The sequence below is a fragment of the Apis cerana genome, linkage group LG5, assembly GCF_029169275.1.
Source record: "Apis cerana isolate GH-2021 linkage group LG5, AcerK_1.0, whole genome shotgun sequence".
Taxonomy (NCBI): domain Eukaryota; kingdom Metazoa; phylum Arthropoda; class Insecta; order Hymenoptera; family Apidae; genus Apis; species Apis cerana.
The window spans coordinates 1,975,760-2,001,613 of NC_083856.1; the positions used below are offsets into that span (position 1 = coordinate 1,975,760).

Genomic DNA, 25,854 nt, shown 5'->3' on the forward strand with positions numbered 1-25,854 from the left:
AATAATAATTAACAAATAAATTATTCTAAAATAATATAGGTATGTAATTTGCTGATATTATAATCTCCGAATAATTAAAAGAAAAAATCATCACAGTTAAAAAATTAGTATATCATACAGAGATGAGAAATTAGCGGAAAAAATATAAATCTAATTAATTACAATATAGTAAATCCAGAATCATTAAATTGAATATGCGAAATTTTATTATTGACAGAAATTATCATAATTTAAATCGATTATACAGCTTGACCTAAGGAAGAAAACAAACATGTATTAAGACAGAGAGGGATATGAAATTCAAAACATTGCATGGACTTTGAATCATATTCAGAGTTGTTACGACTTCATAATATAGAAATTGTGACAACACTACTGTCTATATCTATTCATCTAATATTTAATAATAAAAATTTTGAAAAAATATCAAAGATAAAGATAAAGCAAGCAGGATATAAAATTAGAATATAAAATTAATTAATTTGATTATATTTGAAATGAAGTTTGAACACATAATATTGAATTTATAAATGTATAGAAACATAATACTTAGAACCTGACATTCTCATATGTTTGTTTATGTCATATATAAGTTGTTATGAAAGACTTCGAAGAAACAGCAAAAATGACATCAACTTGTTGAAAAAACAAAATTTTAGCCAATTAAAATCATTTTTTAATTTTTATATAATACAGCAATGCTCACTTAGCATTTGTAATTCTGAATTTTCTCACATATATACATATTAAAAAGATAAAATTCTAAGAATCACTGAATCCATATTAAAAATTAAAATGAAAAAAAAATCAACTGCAAATATATATTAAAAGTTTATTCAATAAGTAATATGATACGATATCCTATTATTAAGAGAGTAATTCTATAAGAATTCTAAGAATTAATAGACATAAAATGCAAGAACTAAAATTATATAAAAATATAATAGAAATAATATGTATATTATATAAATGTCATAGTAACAGAATAAACATCCTTTTTATTAATTTCCTGATTATCATATTTTTATATAATCTGATTGATTGTATGACATTTTTCATCTAATATACGTGCTTATTTTTAAGGATTATGTCATATCTTGAATTGAAAATAACCCATTATATCGATTTCTTCCACGTGTCTTCATTTCTCAAGTAAAACAACAATACCAAAGGACAAACCGCATTATATCTATTAAAAGATATTTACTTCGCACTCACACCGAAAAAGCGCGAGCAACTGGGTTCTCCGGAGGTATTCGACTCCTACGTTGCATGTACACAAACCCATACGAAGGAACTAACAGATCGCATGAGATGAAATGAGAGAAACAGAGATGAGAAGGTGGCACACACCGGCACTTGTACAGAATGAGAGAGAAGGACGTGCACACGCACGGTTGCTCTGCATGCATTTAAAACGGGGACGCGGCCCGTAAATCACGTAGTAGAGCCTCGGCTCGGCTCGTTGCGGTGCAACTCCACGGAGAGGACGTTGCGCGCTACCGCTGCCACGTGGTTTTCGCGGCAAAACTATGCAGCCGCCACACGCCGGGCGAATTTATGAATGGGAGAAGCCTATTGACAGATCGCGCGTCGATAACTCTCTCGTTAATGGCCCGTGATGGTGGGTGAGCGGCTCGATGCGCCGCAGGAGGACGACGAGACGGAGGAGGAGGAACTGCTGGAGGCCAGACCGACCAAGGAGGGTTACACCGCCACTGTTCGCGGCACACGCCGTTCTTCAACTTACAACCACCATCAGTTTTTGTCCTTTATCCGATGAAAAATGTTACACGAAGATATGGATCTGCCTGCCTCTCAGAATTGCTTACATCTGGATGAACTTTTCTTGAATGCTGAGAAGTTTCCTAACAAATATTGTCTGCAGGTATTCTGACGAATAGTATCTTTCAAAATAGATTCTAATAGATATGCAGAAGAGAATTTGATATACCTATAACTATGGATGAAGGAAGAAGTGATTGTTAATCATTATATGTTGATCATTTAAGAATGTATATTCATTTGATTTGATAAAGATCATTGAAAATATTTCACAGAATATAAAAATTTTAGTTAATAGTTAATCTCAATATTCAATATGTGCATATTGCAGGTTTGTTTAAGGAAAATAAACAATTTTCTTTTTTTGGACTTTGTAAAGTGATCTTGAAAATCATTACTTTTATCTTGAATTGGTTTGTAGAAATATAATCAAAATCTTTGTTCAAAATCTCTAAAAAAAATAAACATAAATAATAGCGTAAAATGATTTAAAATTTTGAAATCTTTTTTAAAATTATTACGATTGATCTAATTATAATACAAAAAGTTTTTTTTGCAAAAAAACATAAAAATAGATTGAATAAATTTCATTTCCATATTAAAAATAGATAAATAACAAAAAGCATTTTACTATAAATAAATAATTAATTTTTTGATCACGTCTATCAATAAGATTATGCGGATCGATCGATCAACCGTATCGGAAGAAAATATCCTACTTATATAAATAATAGTACCAAGCACTATCTGTCACTTGCAGAACATCTACTATTCTATTGAAAACCGACTTTCTTTTCTACTATTAAAAATTCGTTGTGAATATTTATGAAAATACAAAAAAAATTGATATGTAAAATCATCATTTCAATTCAATTGGTTAGCAATGCTGCCGCTTAATACTATCCGTCGGATACGTTCGAACTATTCTTAATTCAGTATGTTGTAAATTATACTTATCACCAGTGAATAATATGAAAAATAAATAAATTATAGTATATTACGAGATATTCTTATATTTTCTCATAGTAAGTTCATTATCGAAACTTGATAGAGAAATATCTTAAGTATAAGATAAAGAAATTATTCTTTAGATATGAAAAAAATAAATTTGCCAAGATGTCTAATCGTATACTAGATTCAAAACGTAGAAAGTCTTGCAACACATTTTCTTTCATATAAGGATATTTTGTAAAACGATAAATGTATTGGAAATATTCGAGTCACAGATTCGATTGGTTCTGTCACCGTCGGATACAATCATCACGCGAATGCTGCTATTTCTCGAAATATGCCTATCATATATTTCACTGATATAAAACATTTTGAGCATATTCATATAATCTGAAGAATAAACGAATTTATCACTGGGATATATATTGTATAACTATATATATATATTGCTATATTTTTAATTTATACTGACGAAAAGATTAAACTATAAGTTTTACACAATTACGATTATATTATATTCTTTAAATTTCTGTTTCATTAAACATAGATGTATATAGTCACAAAACACAGTTGCAACTGGTTGATCTAATAAAATGGGGCCATCATTCGGCGAATGGAAAATAGAAAAAAAGTCGTTCCTATCGCCTCCACGCGATCGGCGAGAAAAAAAAAAGAGCAAAGGCAAATATATGCTTTTAAAAACATCCCTTAGAACAGAATCGGGTTGTTGTCGTCGTGGTAACCATGACGACGTTGCCCCCTTGATGGTTGGTCATAACTATGCCCCCTCCCCGTCACTTAGTGAACATCGTACCCTTCTCCTCATGGCGCACAGGCGATGCTAGGTTTCCTCTACAGCGTTGGCCAAGTAAAGAAGAAGCAGCCTCGGAGCCTCCGGTCACCTTTCTCTATCTCGTTCTCTCTTTATCGAGAATTCTTTCCTCGTCTTTCATATCGTACATATATTCTCATCTCTCTCTTTCGTGTTCTTATTCCTTCTCTATCGCTTCTTCTTCCTCTATCTCGTTCCTTCTCTCTCGCTCGTTATGCTCCCCTCCCTCTCCAACCAGCGACCCACGACCCACCTTCGTTACCACAGCCACCTCGACCATCTCCTCGCCACTCCACAACGCCACCCAGCCGCGGCCGCCGTCCTACCTCCTCCTCCACCTCTGCTGCTGCTGCCGCCTCTACCCTCTCCCTCCCTCCACCCCTCGTCCCCAAGCCCAAGGAAACGCGGGATCGCTTCGAATTCAAACTACTGAACACGAGGTTACCACGCGTCAAATCTGACACTTCGGCACGACGTTGATACGACGCTATATCATTTTCTACGCGGTATTGAAAATATCGTCGATGATGTAAAAATTCGCCAACTTTCACGTATAGATCGTGGTTATCGTTTCCTAAAAATTCGCTTATCGAAAGAGACGATGGAACATGATACGAAAAATCCATGACACTCTTTTGCCCTAAGTTTCAAGATCGATAGATGAAAAAGAATAAACGAGCTTTTGTTTATGATTCTTTTTTAGCACTTTTGAATAAACTTGAACAAATACTCATAAGATTCAGCGATTCTTAACCGACGGATGTGTTTAAAATTCTGAGATACGAGTTTAGTTAATCCATGCAATATTCGAATTATATCATACGATCACCAATTCGATGGCATAAGAAGATCATAAAAATGTCTCCACGAGATTCATTGCCTTTTCTATCGTTCATGCGAGCCAGCCTTTCAAGGCGTTATAAGAGGTTAATTTTCAAGCAAATTGCGTTTGTTGCTTCAAAATAGAACAATCTCTTCGGTACTTCGAAGTGATACATATAATCGTACATTCCAGGTATCCATTGACGATAAAAAAATCCACACACTGAAACACTTGTACTAGCACGATCGAGACACAAGATTATTCGATGGCTGAAAAACGTCGCAAAAAACGAGGAAAGTCCTTTCGCGTATGAACACCGAACTCAAGAACCGAAACAAAGTTTGAAATTTTCACAGCGAATGACACACAACCACCTCGTACCGTGGTGTCGTGATCACATAACGCTCTCTTGGCTGGCCATACAAGAACGTTAGAGATAGGCAAACACAGACTGGACACAGTTTTCGAAAAGAAAAAAAAATTGTAGAGAAAAAGAAACTGACGTAGCACTTTTCACTCACCTGACTAACGTCGCACCACATTATTATTTCGCTGGCACTGACGACAGCATCTTGGATCGCTCGTGTACCATACACAGTGTAGCGCTATGGTTTTTTGTTTTCAGTGAAAAAACAGTACGTGAAATCGAAGCTCCACCGTCGGTGTGCGCTCCGTGAAACGCTCTGTTCGTTTTCTTTCTCACAGTCTCACGAAATGCACTCACGTTTGTAGCTGTATTTGTCGCTGTTTGCTTGTACGTCGTGTTTTAGAATACCGCCTGACTATCTCGTCAAGTAACACCACACGATCACTTCGAGTAAACGACACGACTCTCACCAACAAGCCCACTACTGACTGGCTGGTCATGCAAAGCATTACTGAATACTCTGACAACAGTACTCGTCGAGTGCCGCCGCTCGGTTTTCCCCCGAGCGTTCGCTCGGCTGTTTCCGTTGGACGTCGGCCCACCTGCACTCTAGCACGACGGCACGGCACCCAGTGCTGTAGCTTTGCTGTACTGGACCTATTCCTCATATTTATGTCTATTTTCAAATAGCATTATAATCTTTCATAAAATTTTTATTTTTTATTAGAAAATTAATATACAATTTTTTTTTATAAATTTTATTAAAATAAAAAAAACTAAAGGTGTAAAATATGATTACAGTTACTAATATTTACTGTTACTATATCTCTTGAGAAAGAATTAAAAATTTTTTTATTCATATCGATCGTTATATAATGTATACATATACTACGTATATAAATTTACGTTATTTATTCGAATTATTTGTAAATAAATATTTCCTAAGGAAACAAAAGAAAAATACTTCCTTAATGAACTTAAATTAAAAGATTCTCTATTTTCCAGCTTGTAAAGTTGCAATAACGTGAGTGTCGTGGATACTTTAATGTTCATGAAGAAAGTTTCAGAATTTATTTTTACACGCTACCGGTTGTCCGCGCGTAGCCGAACTATGTAACATGCGCATTGTGTGTATTTTGTTCATACAAAATCATGCAGAATGAATTTCATGAATATCGGTATGCGATCATGCCGATGATTTAAATGTTCGATCGAATTAATTTTTTTATCCAAAGATAGTACCTTCGACAATACGAATCCATTAGAGCGTTAGCAAAATTGTTTCGATATATCTATCAAAATACGCGCGAGAAAATTAAAATAGTTCTGCGCGTTTCAATAATTTACTACGTCGACCGATTGGATTTCGAATTCAATAAATTATTTTTAAAAGCCATTGTACACCGAAAAGCGAACAGCATATTGTCGACATTCGACCGGTGGTAGATTTCGTACGGGCGGAAGGGTGCGTTCTATTCACGCCACGTAAATTAATTATATAATTGATATTGAATATCCTCGGATTGTTTATGCCATTCAGGTTGCTCATAGAAAGGAAATTCATTGTTTGAATGTATGATTTTGAAATGTAATCAATGCTTTTATATAATCTGATTTATATCCTGATTTATGATACGTGTAATTTTAAATAACCACAAAACAAAAAAAAATAGTTAGTAAAGATAGAACTTACTTGTTCAAGTTACAAAGGACAAGGAAAATGGAAAGAGTACGTGTCCTTAAAGCACGTCAAGAAAAAAACAAATCAAAGATTAAAATATTTAACATTTTCACTAGTAACTTTATTTTAAATAAATATTATATAAATAAAATTTTTCATAAATATAATATATCCAATATATATCTAATATATTTAATATTATATATTATATATATATTTATTTATTTATAGAATATATATATATATATATAAAATATGTTTAATAAATATATATTTATAAATTTAAAATAATATATATTTATAAATTTGCTTTCTTTTTTTTAAATTTTTTATTTTATTATAAGGTTGGTTTATAATATGAAATATTATTGTTTCAACATTTTTCATAGAAATATTTGCACTAACATCGATGAGAAAAATTGTTCTGCGCGAGAAAGTGTAGCCTGTTCTCGCTCGATGAAAGTTACGGGAGAATGGATTGAACTACGATGAAAAATTTGATCCAACATAAAAACTCAAAATGACTTAAACCATTCAATAGGTTCACCAAGAATTATTTCGCGAACTTCGCATTTCTCTCGTACCATTTATCAGCAAGTTTCTTATATCGTGCGCCCGAATTATATTATCGAATGATATAAAATCATAACTGAAACTATTATATAGATATCGCACATAATTATATATTATAATATTTTATAATAAAATTTTTCAATTTTTCAAAATTTCAAATTTATCAATATTGATAAAAATCTTTTTCTTCATTTTATTTAATTTGTTTAATTTTTAAAATATAATCAGAAATATAAATAGAAATATAAAAATTATATATAAAAAAATATTTTATAAAATACAAATTAAATAAAAATAATTATAAAAAAAAATTTTTAATATCTTCAACGTAATATAATAATAATTTAAACGTTCGACGTATGATTTTGAGGCTATAAAACGGGGAACTCGTAGACATCGGGGCCCCCGAGTTCGAGGGAGTTTGCCCAACGCCGTTAGCTTCGAAACCCGCCACTGACTGTCAGCCTTTATACGGCAAGCAGCATAAGAGTGCTCGAAGGCCTCGGCTCTTGCGAGCCAGCAACGAACGGCAGACAACGTCGTACGGATACCGCGCGCCACCTTCCATACGGCATGCAGCCTAAGAAAATTCACTGCGAACATTTTTATTCGGTATCGGGTAAACGAGCTGCATCATCGGAACGCTTCGATCGCGAAACAAGAGCGTGCAAATTGACGCATCGATCGTTGATCGTCAGTACTCAACAGGCCGGTTAATTTCGCGAATTTTGCGTGACATTCCGTAGGCAGCCCGAGGGGAGAGCGTGCTTGAGGCTCTGAGAAGCGTATCGCGCGACGGCCACAGCCGTCGGCGAGGCAGTTCTAAGCGAAGTCGTTTTCTCCGTGAAGGCGCGGTGAAAATGTCTTCCTCTTCTTCGCGATGAGGAACAAACTTCTTTCTCCCTTTATTATTGCTTGGTATCTACTTATATACATGTATCTTAGTGTTTGTAACGCTTTTAACATAAAAAGAAAGAATTTCAACTTCTCGTTACGTTCATATGTGAAAGTTTCTATCTCTATAACTTAAATTTCGATCGATTTTCTCGTTGTACGATGAGGATCAAGATAACGCGGAATTTTTGAAGCAAAAATTTAAAAGAAATATTTCAAGATATTCGTTCCCGTTGTTTGTGCTGCGCAAATGATGACGATGTGACTAGTCGGTCAGGCAGAGATCGTTGTTTTCAAAGAGATCGAACTGCAGACCGTGACGAGTCAAAATGTATTTTATTTGATGCATTGGGATTCATGATTATTGATAATTAAATGTTTTCGTTAAACTGGTGCATATCTCAACTTTGTTATTATTATTCATATTGTTATTGGCCGCAAATTTTGATGCCGTAAAACGAACAGCGCCGAAAAAAAGAGAAGAGAAGAATGAGACAGTGGGAGTTTTAACTGGCGGTTTATTGCCGGCGCGAGAATGTGCCAATGATTCTGACCGCGGAAACGAGCGCGTACTAAGCGTTTAAATCTGCTCGCGAGTACAACCGTATGCAGTGAATATATAAGCATATAATACCTGTGCCGTGACAACGAAACCAGTGTACGCGAGGACAGACGAACGCGTGGCTTCGCGACGGAAGTAAAGCGCTAGTCAAGTTTACGATTGGTTAAGCATTGCGCGACAGATGAATTGTGGCCAATGAATGTCCTTGCTCTCTGGACGAGGCCGCGACGACGTAAGCAAGACTTATTCGAACATTATGAATTGCTTACGTTTCTACGACATCGCGTTGCCTGATTGTATATATAATTGCTTTTGAGAAATATTTGTAATACTAACTATTTTTATTTTAGAATATTCTAACAGATTTATTTCAATTTAAAATTGGATGAAAATTATATATCTTATCATTATTTTATTATAATCAATTTCTTAAATAATTATAATTATAATTATAAATATTGAAATTAAAAATATTGATTTTTATTTTTTTATTATTATCTATAAAATTATGTGAAAATGATTTGGATTTTTCTTTAATATAATTATTAACTTTCTCATCTAGTAACGGAATAAGAAATAAGTAGATATCAAAGGTACTCGCAGTGGGGATCGAGGAACTCGCGAGGCGTTTTACGATCGTCTTCGAAAGCTGCGACTCCTGTGCACTTCCGGCCTGAATTCTACATAGAAGCATCTCCAGGCGGTTTTCTTTTCGCGGAAGGGAAAAGATAATTTAGTAATCATCTGAAAATATCCCTATATATTTGTTAAATATATGTATAATCCATTCTGCATTGATTTTTTTATTGATAGAAATTAAAAATAATTTTTATTTAATTATTATTTATTATTTCTATTATTTTTTTATATAATTTTATTTATTACCAATTATTACTATAATGGAATTTTCATAATCTATACATAATTATAAAAAATAAATTAATTTGTTTAAAATCATATATCTAATAATTATGTCAATATTGTATTTTTGAAATATCATATATAAATATCAATCCCTCAGATTATGTATATTTTTACATTTTATTGCATAATATTAACTAAAATTCAAATTTAAGATGTTTACCTTATAAATCCAAATATAGATTCGAAAAACTATTTGGGAAAATCGTGTTTCATTAGTTGTTATATTGGTGCAGCAACTGAAGATACTTGGAAAGTCGAGTCAGTTTTTCTGCTATTCCTCTGCAACCGGAAGTTACTCTTCGGCTGCATTTTCCTCATCCTTAAATCTCTTTTTCTCTGTTTCTTGATTTTTCTCTCAATGATTTTTATCATTTATTTTCCAAACGTTATTTGTACACATTGACAAAATAAAATACGAGATATTCATTTACAAATATTTTTTATAATAATATTTTTTTTTCAATTATATCTTTTCTATGGAAAATTATTATGATATTAATTTATTATGATATAAATTTATATATATTAACAGATTTAGATTTTATATATTATTGAATATTTCTTAAATTTTATTTTGCATATTTTTTTAATTTTTTATTTCTTGTATATATAAATTTATTATCTATTAATTATTACACGAATCAAATATTATTTTTAGAAAATGTTTATATATATCTATAGACTGCATATTTATATTTGAAATAAGTTCAAATAGTGATATAAATAATATAAATAATATTCACAACACAGATACAAGAATTCTTAATAAATCAGGAAGTAAGGTTTCTAGTAAATAAATTTAGTAAATAATTTAACGTTAAAATTATTCAATCATATAAATATACATAAAAATATAATTATAATTGATTTTTATTTATTATTACTTATTAATTATGTATTATTATATTATTTTTATTAATTATATTTATTTTTACTTTCTAAATTACTGTATTATTAACTAAATTATTAACTAAATAAATATAAATATATAAAATATAATTTATAATACATAATTTTTTATTATATATTTTATTTTATTTTCAAGTTATTAAAATATCCTATTAAAATAATAGTTTATTAAAAGTAGATTTCAAATTAAATTCTTATAATTTTACATAAAATTATATACATTTAATTATATTTACATAATATCATACTAATATATTAATCTACGTTCCTAATCCATTAATATAAGTATATCAACGCTATCTATTGGAAAAGCGACAAAATTATTTTAAGAAATATAACATTAACAAATTATATTTATAATTATTTCGTAATGAAAATGTATTTGTATTATTTTTATTATTATTTCTTTTTTCGTATTTTTATATTTTGTATTTTTATACGTATATCATTTATATATAATCTACGTATAATATATTATTTAATATCTTATATTACCTGTTAAATCAAATTTATATGTAACAGAAATTTTTCTTGATAGCTGCATACCGAAGAATTATACATAGATATATATTAATTTGTATGTTCCTTTTGTAAATCTTATTCTTCCTTGTTTGATCAACTGAGACTGTCAGTCACTATTTATCGATAATCCTTCAAATTCACGTTGTTATAGCAGGCCCCAGCAGCTGGAAGTGCTTTGCACGACCGAATTAAAAGCACCTGTTAACACACGTTCGGTTCTACAGTGACATCCGGACGACATCGACAGGTGCTCTAAGTTAATCAACTAATTTGACAACTCGTGCGTGCACGTGACTTTCATGTATCTCGCACCCGCGCTAATTATTGATGGTTTCAAGTATATCTTGAGAGATGAAAGCCTCGAGATGATACGATTGAATAATCTTAAGCTTACTACTGATAAATATGATATTTCTCGAATAAAGATCCACAGGAATCTTTTCCCAAAATCCTAACATTTTTAAAAAAATAAAATACATAAAATATTTATTACAAATTTTTTTATTTGTTTAATTAATAAAAAGTAATATTTTTCATTATTATAATAAAATAAAATGTAAAAAATTTTTAAGAGTTCAATTGAATTGGACAAACTTGTAGTTACAATAGTTAAATATATCAGTAAAATTTCAAAATTTTTTTTATTTTTCAAATCAAGATTCCCAACGAATTAAATTCTTAATAGTTTACAATACGTCGATCGAGAAATCAAAAATTTTATGCAATATCATGCTCAAGAGGATTAAAACGAAAGGATGAACCGGAAATAAAAAAAAAACAAAATGTACCGCGGTAGCCGTTCAAAGGGCGGTCACGCTAATAGCGACGATCGGTTCCTCATTATGGATTCCGATCGTGGGCATCGATAAAGATCGGCAATAAGATCCCGGTTCCACTCCAAGGGGATCCCTTCCGTTTTACAGGCAAGTGCCACGAATTAATTCGGATCGAATCGTTTCGGATTAGCTTGGTAAGAAGCCTGCCAATTTCAATTCGGTTACTGACCGACTGAACACCGTGTTTACATAATAGGCCTGATCCTGGCTCTTGTGTTTTCGTTTAATGAATGATATACAATTACTAGATTAGTAATTAGATATTATATTAGAGTTTATTTATTAGAGTGAATTTTTAGATAATGATAGAATTAATTATAGATTAATTCGTAAATTAAATATTTTTTTATGTTAATAATGAGCTTATATGTTCCCTAATAATGAACTGATTATATTTTCATGTTTAAAAATGAGCTTCTATTATTTAAATTCTTTGAGATCCACATTTTTTTAAGTCGTGATAAAAGTTTTATGATGATTAATTATCGATAAATCGATAAATTTTTCTTTTCCTTTAAGTATTTCAACTTTAAATATTTAAAAAGATCTGATCAGAATGGCTACTAATAGAGCGAATCCCTATTAAATTGTCAATGAATTTGTTTTTTTTAATGTCTCAAATCTAAATATTTTAAAAGTTTTGTAATCCTATATTGGCTCCGTTATATTGAACTTATTAATAAATAATAGAGCTCTTTTTAAAGTGATAAAGTGAACAATTATTACAATATATTTATATATAATATCGATAACTTAAAAAAAATTACATAAGTTATATATAGTAATTATTTTACGACAATAGAAAATTAAAATAAATATCCTTGTAATAAAATCCTTTACGTGCCATTACAGTATTAATATCTATCTGAATTATTCCACGCGTATCCCTATTTATCCTCCAATGTATTCATATAAACAAACATCTATTATTATTCTCGGAATCATTCTCGCAATTGTATTAGATTTATGCAAATCAATAAACAGTTTCTCACGTGTGTAGTCATTACTCATTAGTGCGCGATTATGTGACAAATGAAAAATAAAAAGGAGATAAAATAACGGAAACGATACACACCCGTCCGTGTCATTGATCGCAAACGAGCCGACATCGTGTACATAATTATAAGAGACATTTATTAATTCTTTACGATCGACGTAACACGAATTCAAAGCGATCGCATGACGGAACCGAAGGTCTGCATCCGCGAGACGAGCGCGCGTATGCACGCTCGGCCATTCATTCATGCGTTTCGCGAAGTAACATGTATCGATAAAAGCGATGAAACTTATTATTCATTAATTGCTCATTGTCACGGACGACCGCGTAATACCGCGGTGATCCCGCTTCTGTAACCTTGTCAACGACCCCGCGGTTTCGCGATTAATTAATTCTTAACAGTTCATGAGAGACTGCGACCACGAATGGGATAAAAGAAGCATTGGTATGCGTAGTTGATGTAGAAAATGATGTAGAGAAATCGTATTAAGTAATTGCAGATAATTCTTAATCCCGGATTCTTAATCCTTTCGATGGCATATTGGAATCATATTATTGACCAGATCAGAGCATTTTCAGGAATTTTTAAATTATATTATTTTAATCTTACTCTTTAAATACGAAGATTCGTGAACATTTTTGAAAAAATTAGGTGTCTTTTTTGTTTTATATATTTGTAATAATAATAAACACGTAAATAAATTATTGCTTAAATTTTTTATTCTAAACTAAATTTAAAATGTTTAAAGATGTTATATGAATTTTTTCAGAATTTCGTCGAACCTTTTATCTATCGAAAAACGTTTTGGATATAAACGATGTCCGTTTATGGTTTGAAATAATCATAAAAACATTCACGAAATAAGAATTAAAATTATTTTTTAAAAAATAATTCTTTGAAAAATAATCTATTTTTGAAGTAACATAAATATTTCATGAAGTACACGAATGAATTTACAATTAAATAATTTATTCATATAATAAATTATTTGCTGTTTGCTATTATCATTTGATATTTAATTTTAATAATTTGATATCTTAATACATACTGTCAAATTTTTATATTATTATTATGATATAATAATGTAAGTATAAAAATTTACATTTTTTTATTTTTTTTTGTTAGAAATTTACAGAAATTTGAGAATTTAGAGCTCAAAAAACTTCTGAGAATCAGAACTGTATAAGATATGACGATAGTCTTGGACGTACAGAGTAAGAAAGGTGAATATTGCATATGACCTTGGTGCTGTTGCATCAATCGGTGCCGCTATTTAACGCTTTAATTCAAGACTTCGTTATATCTTTGCTGACTATACCGAGCAAGAACTAGCACGATCATTTCTTATCATCGCAACAAGGATGATAAGGAAATCTTTATCGGAGATAAGATTATTCACAAGCCTTTGAGTTGAAAATTATCTTCCAATATGCGAACTTATATCGTATCAAATGATTACCGATATGAAGTATATTGAAAAGATCGATAAAAGTCCGCATAAAATTCTGTAAGAAGAGAAATTTATATAGAAATGTATCAAATTATATTACTATTAAAATAACGAATTTATAATAATTATTCGAAATAATACTATAAGATTAATATTACTTAATATTACTTAGATACTAGTATATGAATATAAATATATTAGCTTGTGTAACTATAGAGATTAAAATTATCATGAATATTGTTTTGTATCTATGATGCAGCGAAATATTTTTTTATTTTGTGTAAAAATTATACATAGGAAATTTCAGCGTGTATATTATAAGTACACATAATAATTGACAAGCTTAAAATAACTAAACATAGTAGCTTGTATTTATCAATTCATCTAAAGATTTTTATAATCGATCATTTACGATTATTTAACGATTACCTTTTCAAATATTATTCAATCATAAACGGAAACACAACAAAAGTGATGCAAGTGATAATTTTAAAATTTTTAATTTGAGAAATTGTGAGTAATATTAAACTTTATCTAATAGAAAAATCTATACAATTGTTATAAATTCTTCCGCAGACTTGAAAACAAAATTTTATCAATTATATGCATTTATTTTCATACTTACTTCGCTTTTTGAAAAAAGATTTTTTTTTTCTTTATTGATCTTTGAATTTAATTATAATTTTAAACTACACGACATTTTAAACTAATCTATGAAAGAAGAATTTTTGAATATATTTATATTATCCGTTTTCGTTTGATATATAGAATTCTCAGCTAAAATTTTAATCAATTTTTCTGAATAATCTATCTAGATATATAATACATATTAGACGAGGCAGCTATAGCATAAAACAATTTTAGCATAACTTCTTTTTAAATGGTTAACGATCTATGAGCGTTATACATGTATATCTACATTATCTTTATTTTCAGTGACGTTCAACAAGCTCTTTCAAGTACTTTCTGCATCAAATCAGTCTAAATATTTTTTTCATTTAAGATGTGTTAAATCAATTGAATTGCAATTAAAATTATTTCATATGAAAATACATATTTATAACATTTATTTTTTACATTTTTTATCTATATTGTGAACAAGTAATATACGCCATCACAAATTTGAAGTACGTGTGTGAAGAAATGACACCAATGACAATTTTTTTGAATTACTTGTTGTCATGTTACAACATTTCAAACTAACAACCGTTCATTTTCGTTAGAGTCTTGCTACACAATTAATGTCTTTTATTAGTGCTGTAGTGAACAATTTATGCACGTTTTTATCCAACAATGATTAACGATAATTTATTTTACGATTTACAAAAAAATGAAAAGAATAAAATATTTCATAAGAGATGTAGTTTCGGTTATCAATCACAATTTACAATACATTGGAGAGTGAAGAAATGTCAAAAAATAAATTAATAGAAGAAGAAATAAAATATATATAATAATATAAAAATATATCGTTAAAATATAATATGATTGGAATATAGAGTATTTTATAACTCTGTAATAATGATAACAATTGTAAAAGTAACTAAAATTGCAATAAATAATGAAAATTCACAATTTATTTTAAAATAATATAACTCATTACTATCATCTTTTCTTGCAAGAATTTAAAAAAAATAAAATTTTTATTAAGACCTACAATATTTTAATTTATGCGATATATTTTATATGAAAATCCCTTTATTTCTTCTTTTTTAAATTTTGAAATTCTGAAATTTTATGCATTTTATTTCGTTATCATATTTCACTGTATTTAAATCACAAATTTCTACAATTGCATAAATTCATAAGTCCAAGATTTTTCCTCAACTTCGAAAGGATAACAAGCAGGAAAGTGAAAATTCACGAGGTGAGGGAATGCAGCTGGAGCGAGAGATGGATCAGGTTCACCTAAATGCCGCTACCAATTAATTCTCAGCCGGCAAAAGGGTCGACGTACCGCGGAAGGAGAGAATCGTAGCCCCATAAAACAGAGTCTCGGTTCGCCTCTTCCTACTCCACCTACTCCTCCTCGTTCCTCTTTCCGCCTCTTTAACCCTGACCTCCCGTAAAATACACGGAGAAAAAGACTTTTCCAACGTATACGCACGAGCGAGCTACCGAGCTGGCCGAACTCATGAATGGACCCGCGGCTCTATTTACGAGCGCGCGACCTGCTGCTTTTATCGTCGTCTCGAGCCACTCTTTTGCCGGCTTTGCCGCATTTGGACCCTGCCACAGATGCGCCACGGGCCGACGCTTTTATCCCACCGAATGTGACATTGGAGGACGATGTCTTCGGCCGGTGATTCACCCTTCTTCCGGGAGGGACAATTTTGGATTGGATTTCGTTTAAGCGTTTGGAAAGATACAGTTTGAAATGCTTTTCATTTCATTTTTTTCTTTTTTTTTTTTTTTAGTATCGGGATAACTATGATATACGTATTGTACGTATTAAGAATGTTTATTCAAATTTATATATTTATGGACAGATAAAATCTAAATAGAGATTTGTTTCGTCCATTAAATGTTACCAATATTTTACTTTGAATCTTTTATGTGTATATTGTAGAATTTTGCATTTTTAAATATAGTAAGTAAATAAAAACATAAAAATTATACTTTTAAATTTTTTATAACGTATAAACATATAGACAAATATTTTTACTATAGTGATATTTTTATAACTAATTTGAAATTTATCTTGATATTGTACAAAATACAATTTTATATTTTTATTGGATCTTTTATAAACAGGATATTAAAAATACAAAAATCGATATGCAAAAATATCAATTGGACCTTATTAAGTTATAAATAATTTTAAGTTTGCGTTAAATAAAGTGGGATATTAAGATTTTATTAAATAAATGCAGACATATTATTATCAAAATGTAATAGAAACATTTTATAGATGAGAAGGAATATAAAAATTTATATTTTGAAAAATAAAAATTTGAATAAATATTTACTTGCTATCCGTGAAACACATCTTGAAGTTCCAAGCTTTTAAAAAAAATCACGTAGCATTGAAAAGAAATTCGCATCAAATATCGAAATTTCGTATAGAATTATCATATTTTGCACAGATTTCATCATTATCTCATAAATATTTTAAAAGACGCGTCAAATATCATTTACCTTCTTACTATAAGAGTTACTATAGGACACAGAGACTTATCCAACAAACTTGCAAGTTTCCCGCCGTGTTGTACTTTCTACTCGAACGGTCCTCTAATGTACGTACAAACCAGAAACCGCATCCACCTCAACAATATATATTCCGGCCACATGGTACATTGTCACGAAAGTGGGCTAAAGGAAGCGACGTTAACGGTGCAAGATATCGTTTCCCATGAACTTCGATTTCCATAATGTCGTCTCGTCACTTTCCAACCAGACAAAATATCTGTAAACACACGTAAGCACGTGGTACAGCCCTTCCATAGTAACAAAACTCTCCATCCGCGTTTCTCATCATCTCTTTCCGTTTCTGCAATGTTGGCGCGAAATTTAAATTCTTTTCCCCCTCATACTTCATTCCACTCTCTTGCACACGTTCCGCGCCTGTTGGCGGGAAATTTAAATTGCAGAAAAGAGAAATAATAAGAAGAAAAAAAAATAGGAAAAGAAACAGTTTCCACACTTTCCGACCTCTATCCATTCTTCCTTGGCGCGAAGTTTAAATTCCAACAGAAAGAGAAATGAAAACAAAAGGGAAGAGAAAAGAAAAAAAGGAGAGATCGCGTGGTGGGCAGCAAGAAGCCGAGTTGTTGCGTTCCAAGTAGTATTCCGAGTCCTGCGAAATACCGTCACGTGCAGGTTATAATTCAATCCGGGAGGGAAGAGCGTGTTTTTCAACCGCGTCACCGCGCAAGGATCAGCCATGACCTACGTCAAATTTCACGGCTCTCACGCGGCGAGACCAAAGTTCATTCACGCACCACTATCACTCGGAATCGTCATGCCGGGAGGGAACAATGGGTTGACGGGCGCATACAGGACCGGTCGATCCGCTAGAAAACTCCAATGGCACAAGTTGGCCCCGATTATGCGAGCCGCGTCGTTACCATCGGATTCTTCGGATTCTTTTCACGGCCGGTGTGTGAATGCGCGCGCACCTCTCCCATGGCGTCTCCCATGGAACTCTCTCGCGTGTAACGCGTGAATTTTAATTGCTTCCCATAAAATTCGGCGTAAATCTTGAGCCGCGATTAGAATTCAAATGTTTAAGAATTGCTGGAAGAATTTTTTTCCTGTTTTGATTATAGAAGTAGAAATAAGTTGTGGGAGAAGGGAAAAGCTATGATGTTTAAGGAAAAATGTTGCGTGCAATTAAGCGTGGCTATTTTCGCGGGGAATCCCGAGTTTCTCATTGTATGATAATGTTGTCTGAAAGTAAAAGAAGGGGAAAATATCTTATTTATAGATATACGTGGTTAAAAAGTTGAGATGTTAATAATAAGGAAAGATTATAAAGATTAATTGTAAAGATACAAAGCTATATTTCAAAATTATTGGTAAATTTATATAGTTAACTATAATATTTTTTAATTCATGTCTAATTCCGCAAATATCGTTCGTATATAGTAGTTATTTAATATAATTATAGACATATTTGAACATATCGTACGCGCTCATCATGATCACTTTCAGTATGCAACAAGTTTTTAATGTTGTACGAGTATAATCATTTGTAGTGTACAGCAAATATTGGCACAATAAAGTGTTAGTGTTAAGCAACTATAAGTCACCTTTTATGTAAGTACAATAACCTCTCAACATTGAATGATTATAGATAAATTCTCAACATTGAATGACTATGATAATAATAATAATCTTTTGCATAATAAACTTTCTACGATTAAATTATAATTATCTTTAATATATGGACATAACGAATATTTAATATCAAGTTATTATAATTATAATTTATTGTATACAATAAACGCTAATATTAGATATCTATATTAATCTTTGCTATACAAGTTTTCAATGTTAAATAACTCTACTTTTTTCGTAGCGAACTTTTCTCGACTTGCTTCGTGAGGAGGTGTTGTAATCTACGATGACGTAACTTGCATGTATTATTTGCACGCACAGTTTGAACACGCGTGGTCCTATTACATCATCGTAAAATAAAACTACGCATAATTCTGTTAACTTTTGAAATATAATCCCAAAAGGTATTAATTAGTATGTACCCAAATTATAGCTTTTAGAGTAGATGAAAAAATTAATTGCGATATCTATTTTTTATTTCTCCGGTTACAAATACACAATCTTTTTTTCCGGATTAAATATACAACTTAATATAAATTGTTATTTAAATTTAAATTTATTTGTCAAGAATTTATGCAAATATATCAATATAATTTTATAATTTATTCTTAGATCTCATCAAATCTCATTTTACTCGGCACGATACTTTATTTTATTTTAAGAATATAATACTTACATGTTCTTTTTTTCAGGAATAACTGCACGTCTTCTTTAAATCTATTACATAACATAGCTTGTTATTTTCTAACAACTTATTTAACAGACATAATTTTCATTTGCTTAAACAAGAATAATCGTGAAATGAAATTTATCGATAAACGATGATGCGTTCATTCGAGATTGTTTATCTTATCGGAATCAAAAACCATATATAACTTTCCTATCGATGCAATGATACACAAATATTTTCAGAATCCGAATATTATTCCCACTATTTAATATCATGATGCATACATGATGCGCATGTACCAGAAATCGTTTAAATCGGTTAACAACAAAAAGATTAGCTCATTCGCAAAACTCGTGGTACTCCAATTTTACAACGATCCGAGTATCGAAAAAGAAATTCCAGGCACGCGCGGAATTCGAAGCGGTTTGAAACAACGGTGTCAGAATCCGTGCACTGACCTACGCCAGTAAATTCGACAACATTCGAGGCGCCTCTTTACCCGTAGTACGCCTATCAGTCTGGATCATTTAATATATTCTGACGAACAATGATTCACGTCGCGTGCCCACGCAACAGTACGTACAACCGGCTGGTGGGGACACAGTCCGGTAACAGGAACCGAAGTGTCGTAAAACTAATCTACCAGATACAAATTACATAATCCTCGTCTGGTCGTTCCTCTTTCCCTCTCACTCTCTTTCCCCAATAAATATCTCTCTGCGGACGTATGAATGGGCGTTCGTGCGCGACGTCCGACACATCATCGTTGATTCGTTTTCTTTTCACTTTCCTCTCCTCCTCCTCCCCTCGTCGAGCGGTGTCGAACGCTTGCCAACACGGATATTCGAAAACACGAGCTTTCTTTTTCTTTTTTCCTTTCCGACTAAAAGAATTTCAGCCGAAATCGTACGTCTTTGTACACGTTGCGAATTAACTTCGATGTTTTAATTTATCCGTAAATGGTCAAAAAAAAAAAGAAAAAAAAGAGAATTTGGTATTGAAAATAATAGTAATTCCTCTTAAAAGTACGTTTTTTCCTTGAAAAGTTAAATTTTCGATCAAACTCGAACCTAAATGTGCGTATCAACACATTTAACTTGGCCTCTAATTGAGATTACCAGTTTATCCACGACTGGAACACAATGCAGAATGGTATAAGCAATTAATCGAAATGCATTAGCACCTTCCTAAAACGGCGATTACCAAATCGGCCGTACAATGGCCCATCCCTTATTTATTACCTGCTCGATCGATTCACGGTCAACGTTATACACAAAACGTTTAGAAACACGCACGATATAGGAAAACGAGCAATGAGAGCGATCTTAAAAAAGCAAAATCTCCAAGATGTTGTACACGTCGTGTTCGATACAAATCGCCTAATCTCTATCTCGCCATTTCTCATTCCCTATTCACCTCGTCCCTTCGCCAACCCATTCTTTCGGCATCTTCGTTCCCCAAACGGTTTCCACGCGTTTTCTCCGTCTCTATCTTCGTATATCGTTTCTCCTCCTCACCTTGCAAGCTTCCGTGGCGGCACGTTTGTGCACGACCTGCCCCAATGTCTCTCCGGTTCGCCTTTCCCCAGTGATCCCAACGAAACCCGCCAGCCGACCATTCGATCCTCCGTTCATCGGGTATTTCTCTCTTTCTAACCGATGTCGCACGCGTCCATGCATTATAAATATCTCCAAATATCTCGTGTGTGTTCCTTATTCAATCGGCGACGACGGAGACCGGAGGATGTAGACACGAGGTCGCGGGTGCGACAGAGAGACAAAGAGTCGAGGACTGTTATTCGGTCGATGCCTTCCACGCGTATACGATTTCACATGTGTGCGTGCACACGCGGTCGTTGCAGTGACAGAATGTTATCGATGCACCACGTGGCCGCACCATCCCACGAATGGATCTTGGAATGATCCTGAAAGATGAGGTACTATTACAAGCAATTGTTCGACACGTGTTTTACTTATTTTTCAATTCTCTTATTAGATTAATTTGGAATTATTGTTATATTGGAATATTAATAATAGTTTTCATTCATTTCGATCATTCGAATGAAAAACTGTTCGATTTCATGTTTATAAAATTTTTTAAATAGAAGTGGTATTTGGATTTTTGTGGAATAAATATAAAATGATTTGTTTGTTATATTAAAATATTCTTGTTTTATAGTAAGATGAAAATAAATATGAATGATATTCTTATTTTGTGTGTGAATTTTTTAATAATTTGAAAGATAATAGGTAATCAATGAAAATGGACAGAATGGAATTTATAAAAGATGTAGATTTCGATTGTTATCATCTTTTTTTTTTTAAAAATAATATTCTTTCATAGAATATATGCAAAAAATCGAAAAGTTCTTTTGAAATAAAAAAATCATCCGAAACTGAGAGAGATGATATTGATCAAAGAGAATTTATTTTAAAAACATTCGTTTGATATATTTGATATCAATGATGTTTGATTAATGTCATTTTTTCAAATATTATTTTATTTAACACATGTGAAGTGCGAAAGATTAAAAGTTTATTTGAAACGAGCAGGGAATAATCGTGATCGAAGAGAATTTGTTTTGGAAACTTTCGTCTATATAATATATTTTTGATATTAATGGTATTTGATTTTATTTAACCTTTTTAAATGTCATAAAATATTTAAATAGATATTATATATTATGTGAAAAATCGGGAAATTTACTTAAAATATAAAAATATTTATATTATATATATTTCATTTACATCTATATGATTAAATAAAATTAAAAAACTACTTTCTATTTTTTAATATATAGTTTAAAGTCAGATTAAATTAATTCGTAAAATTTTTAAAGTTATATAATTTTTCGTCAATTTAAAAATATTAAAGATTAAAAAAAAAAAATTAAAATCCAATATATCATAGTAACTCTATATCCTATTATCCTATATTCTATTATTCTCTTTTTCATTTGAATATATAAAATTTAAAAACTCTAATTGAAATCTAGTTCCAATAGTTTTATATTATTCCATAATAAAAATGTCGCGCTTTTCGTAAAAATACATCTTAGGAGAGAAACTAATTAAAATAATTAAAACAAAAATATTTTTATCGTATAATAAACAATAATTTGTACATTTTATATTTGCGTTCATCATTTGCATCACTAATGTAACAGCTCGAACGTTAAAATACTTGCTCGCGAATAACACGCCGCGCACAGTCACGGATCAAAGGACGCGATAGATTTTTCTGGCCGCGTGATCAATCGACAAGAGTCGTCGAGATCAATTTATATTTGCATCGAATTAGCGCAACACGATGCAACTGCAGTCACGTGTGCGCGTCTGACCACACACCGAACCGTTACTACTGTCGACATTACCTACTTGTTTACCCGTTTATCAGGGTCGAAGTGATCGTATCGAGAGCCTCCTTTGGGTTGTTTAGCAGAACCATTAACACGCGCATGGGATTGCCACGAACACCCCTATGAACGTTAATTGCACAATCATTTTCAGCTTGGGGAAGAAGCTCATTAATCTAGAAGATATATAATGTTTTAATAGCGCGATTAGTTTTTATTAGAGTTTCAACTGTTTTTCTTTTTGCTTTTTCACGTGATTGACGGATAAATGAAAGAAACTGAGTAATAAAATAATTATTACATTTATTATGAATATGTAAGTTGATAAGAAAAGAATTTTTATCGTTATATATAATTTTCTAACATTAATGATAATTAAAATAATTAAAATAAATTGAAAGATTTTAAAAAATCGTAATTGTCTAATTAATTTGTAATTCACTATCTATTGAAAATTATTTTACATTTATACGATCTTTTTATTTTAAATAATTTATTCTTGATAAGGAATTACATTATTAAAATATCGACTACAACGGTTTTCCTTTTATATGACCACGAAAAATGTTATTTTTCAGAAGATAAAGAAAATCGATTTTATTTGAACAAATAATAAATGTATAAAATGTATAACAAAAAATAAACATATAATATGAAATAAATATTGGACAAGTGTTTGATAATATTGAAAATGATACAATTGACAATTCAAAAATGATTCTTAATCAATCATAACTTTAATTCTTCATTAATTCTTCTATACTATAAATAAATAACATTATATAATATTATTTATGCTTTAATAAATATTTTACAAAAATTGATTTTATTTATTATTAAAATATTTATTATTATTATTAAAATATCGTGAATTAACATTTCTATTTATATCAATATAATATTATAATAAATTATTGCTGAAATATTATAATTAAAATTTTATTACATTACTAATAATATATTAACATATATTATAAAATATTATTAATTATAATAGCATGTATAAATAAGACATTTTCTTATAATACTTTATAATACCTTATAATATCTAATTGATAAATTAAAAGGATTAAATATTCCTAATTTAAAATCCGATTAAAAAATTGTAATTGCAAATTTCAATTGCAAAATTATAAAATTAACCAAAGATTTAATTAGATATCTTTATTATAAAATAATATTTTTCGAGACTTAAAACCAAAATTGTGAAAAATGCATGTATGTTTTATTTATGAATTGTGGAATATTTTATCATCTTTAAAATAGATTCTTTAAAAAATATATGGAGTTGACATTTTCTTCAATATCACATAACATATTACACAACCGTGCTTTGTTGATAATTTGTTTTTATTTAAAGAAATATACAGATTAAATTCTTCAAAACGATATCGATTCCCTCTCTTTTTCTTTTCGACAAAGATAATGATGGCACGCTTCAAGATACACTGATTAGGTTAATTTTTATATTTATTGCTTGGATTTTATATATTTGTCACTCGATACACCACGTGGTAAAAATTATAATCAATATCCGGTGAACTGAATAAAAATAAAATAAGTTAACGATTAATATCATTTCAATTTTTGTGTAAGAAATTGTTTGATTACATAATTTTGTTTGAAAATTATGGGAAAATATCATAGAATAACGGATAAAAAAATATAAATAAAATAAAAAATAATATAGAAAACGTATAAGGAAATATATATAGAATAATTAAACATGAAAATATAAAAAAAAAAAAATAAAAAATTTAAAATAGAATAATAAAATTAATGGATGCAAACGATAAAATAATATTTATAGAAAATAATATAAAAGATATATGGAATTTAAAAAGTAGAAAATATAATATAATATAACCATGTAAAGGATATGTATAAAAAAAATAGAGAATGGTTTCATCTCGATACAAACACTAGCATGTAAAATATCATTACACAAACACGAGTATGCGAAATATCATTTTCCCCGTTTTTCCTGTGTGTTACAACAAGCACGTAGGATTTTTGCAAATCCTGCTGGGACAGCTGATGCCAGCAAACCACAAAAATAAACGGAATGGACTTAATACTATTAAATTCATGCATCGCCTAGAATATAATTCCACTGTACACATCTAGTCTCAGGAGAGAAGACTATATTTTCGAATCTACATGAAGGTTTCACATGCAGAATACCAGCAAGAAAATAGTAAGTTTGTCCACTAGACTTGGAAACACGTAATTATTTTGTATGTCTATTACGCTTATTCAAGACACCAGACTTTTCTAATGTTGAGCGAATATGACACTATTGCAATTTTAATTGTTAACATTTGTTGAATTACAGTTAATTGAAATCATCATATAAAATTCGAGTTGCGTGTATTTTGTCTTAATTTTATTTCTTCCAATTTGTAACTAATGTTAAATTAAATTTATAATGATAATATTAATTCTTTGATTGTCAATTTATGATATTTTATTTATTTATTTGTTTCTTATCTTGTTTTGATATTTTATTTTAAATATGTAAAAAGATTGCAATTATTTAAAGCTTCGATTTGAATAAAATTATTGTAGAAAAAGAAACCTACCTATTGGATTTATAAATTTTGAAGATGAAACTAACGATAAAATGATTTTTCAAAAGAAACTGTATAATTATATTTGAGCAAGTTTGATAAAGAAAGAAATATTAAACATTAAGAAAAACATTAATTTCGAAATTATTTTTGGATAACACTGTTTCTATTGATTTGTTTTATTATCTAAATACAGTGTTATGTCAGAAATGACAAATGAGTTTTAAAGGAAAAAAAAGTATAGTCACGCGAGCAAAAATCTCATGATGCAAAAGATTAAAAAACTTCTGACTTGAAAAAAGGAAGGAAAAGAAGAAAGTTAAATATAAGTAAAAAAAAAAAAAAAATGAAAGAATATAATGATTTCTTAAAA

At 30.4% G+C, this 25,854-nt stretch overlaps 1 protein-coding gene and 3 long non-coding RNA genes across 8 annotated transcripts in view; 2 read left to right on the forward strand and 2 right to left on the reverse strand.

Annotated features, from left to right (window-relative positions):
- The window catches only part of LOC108001363 (uncharacterized), a 45,737-nt gene extending 40,405 nt beyond the window's left edge, over positions 1–5,332 (reverse strand). Inside the window, exon 1 of one of the 5 annotated variants that reach the window (XR_009829908.1) lies at positions 4,913–5,332. Coding sequence is in view for 1 of the 5 variants with exons in the window: in XM_062075780.1 (XP_061931764.1) it covers positions 4,913–4,933 (21 nt within the window). In the remaining 4 variants the exon portion in view is untranslated. The remainder of the gene's footprint in view (positions 1–4,912) is intronic. The other 4 variants (XR_009829909.1, XR_009829911.1, XR_009829910.1 and 1 more) reach the window with 4 other exon arrangements.
- Positions 5,333–6,766: 1,434 nt separating this feature from the next.
- Positions 6,767–10,881, forward strand: LOC133666166 (uncharacterized). Its single transcript, XR_009829916.1, has 2 exons — positions 6,767–8,700; positions 9,031–10,881. It is a non-coding gene; the product is annotated as an uncharacterized LOC133666166 (long non-coding RNA).
- Positions 10,882–16,720: 5,839 nt separating this feature from the next.
- LOC133666168 (uncharacterized) lies at positions 16,721–24,631 on the reverse strand. The gene is made up of 3 exons (XR_009829918.1): positions 22,681–24,631; positions 19,563–21,480; positions 16,721–17,513 (listed from the first exon to the last, which is right to left on the reverse strand). It is a non-coding gene; the product is annotated as an uncharacterized LOC133666168 (long non-coding RNA).
- On the forward strand, positions 18,758–19,683 carry LOC133666173 (uncharacterized). The gene is made up of 3 exons (XR_009829923.1): positions 18,758–18,865; positions 19,128–19,290; positions 19,579–19,683. It is a non-coding gene; the product is annotated as an uncharacterized LOC133666173 (long non-coding RNA).
- Positions 24,632–25,854: the final 1,223 nt, after the last annotated feature.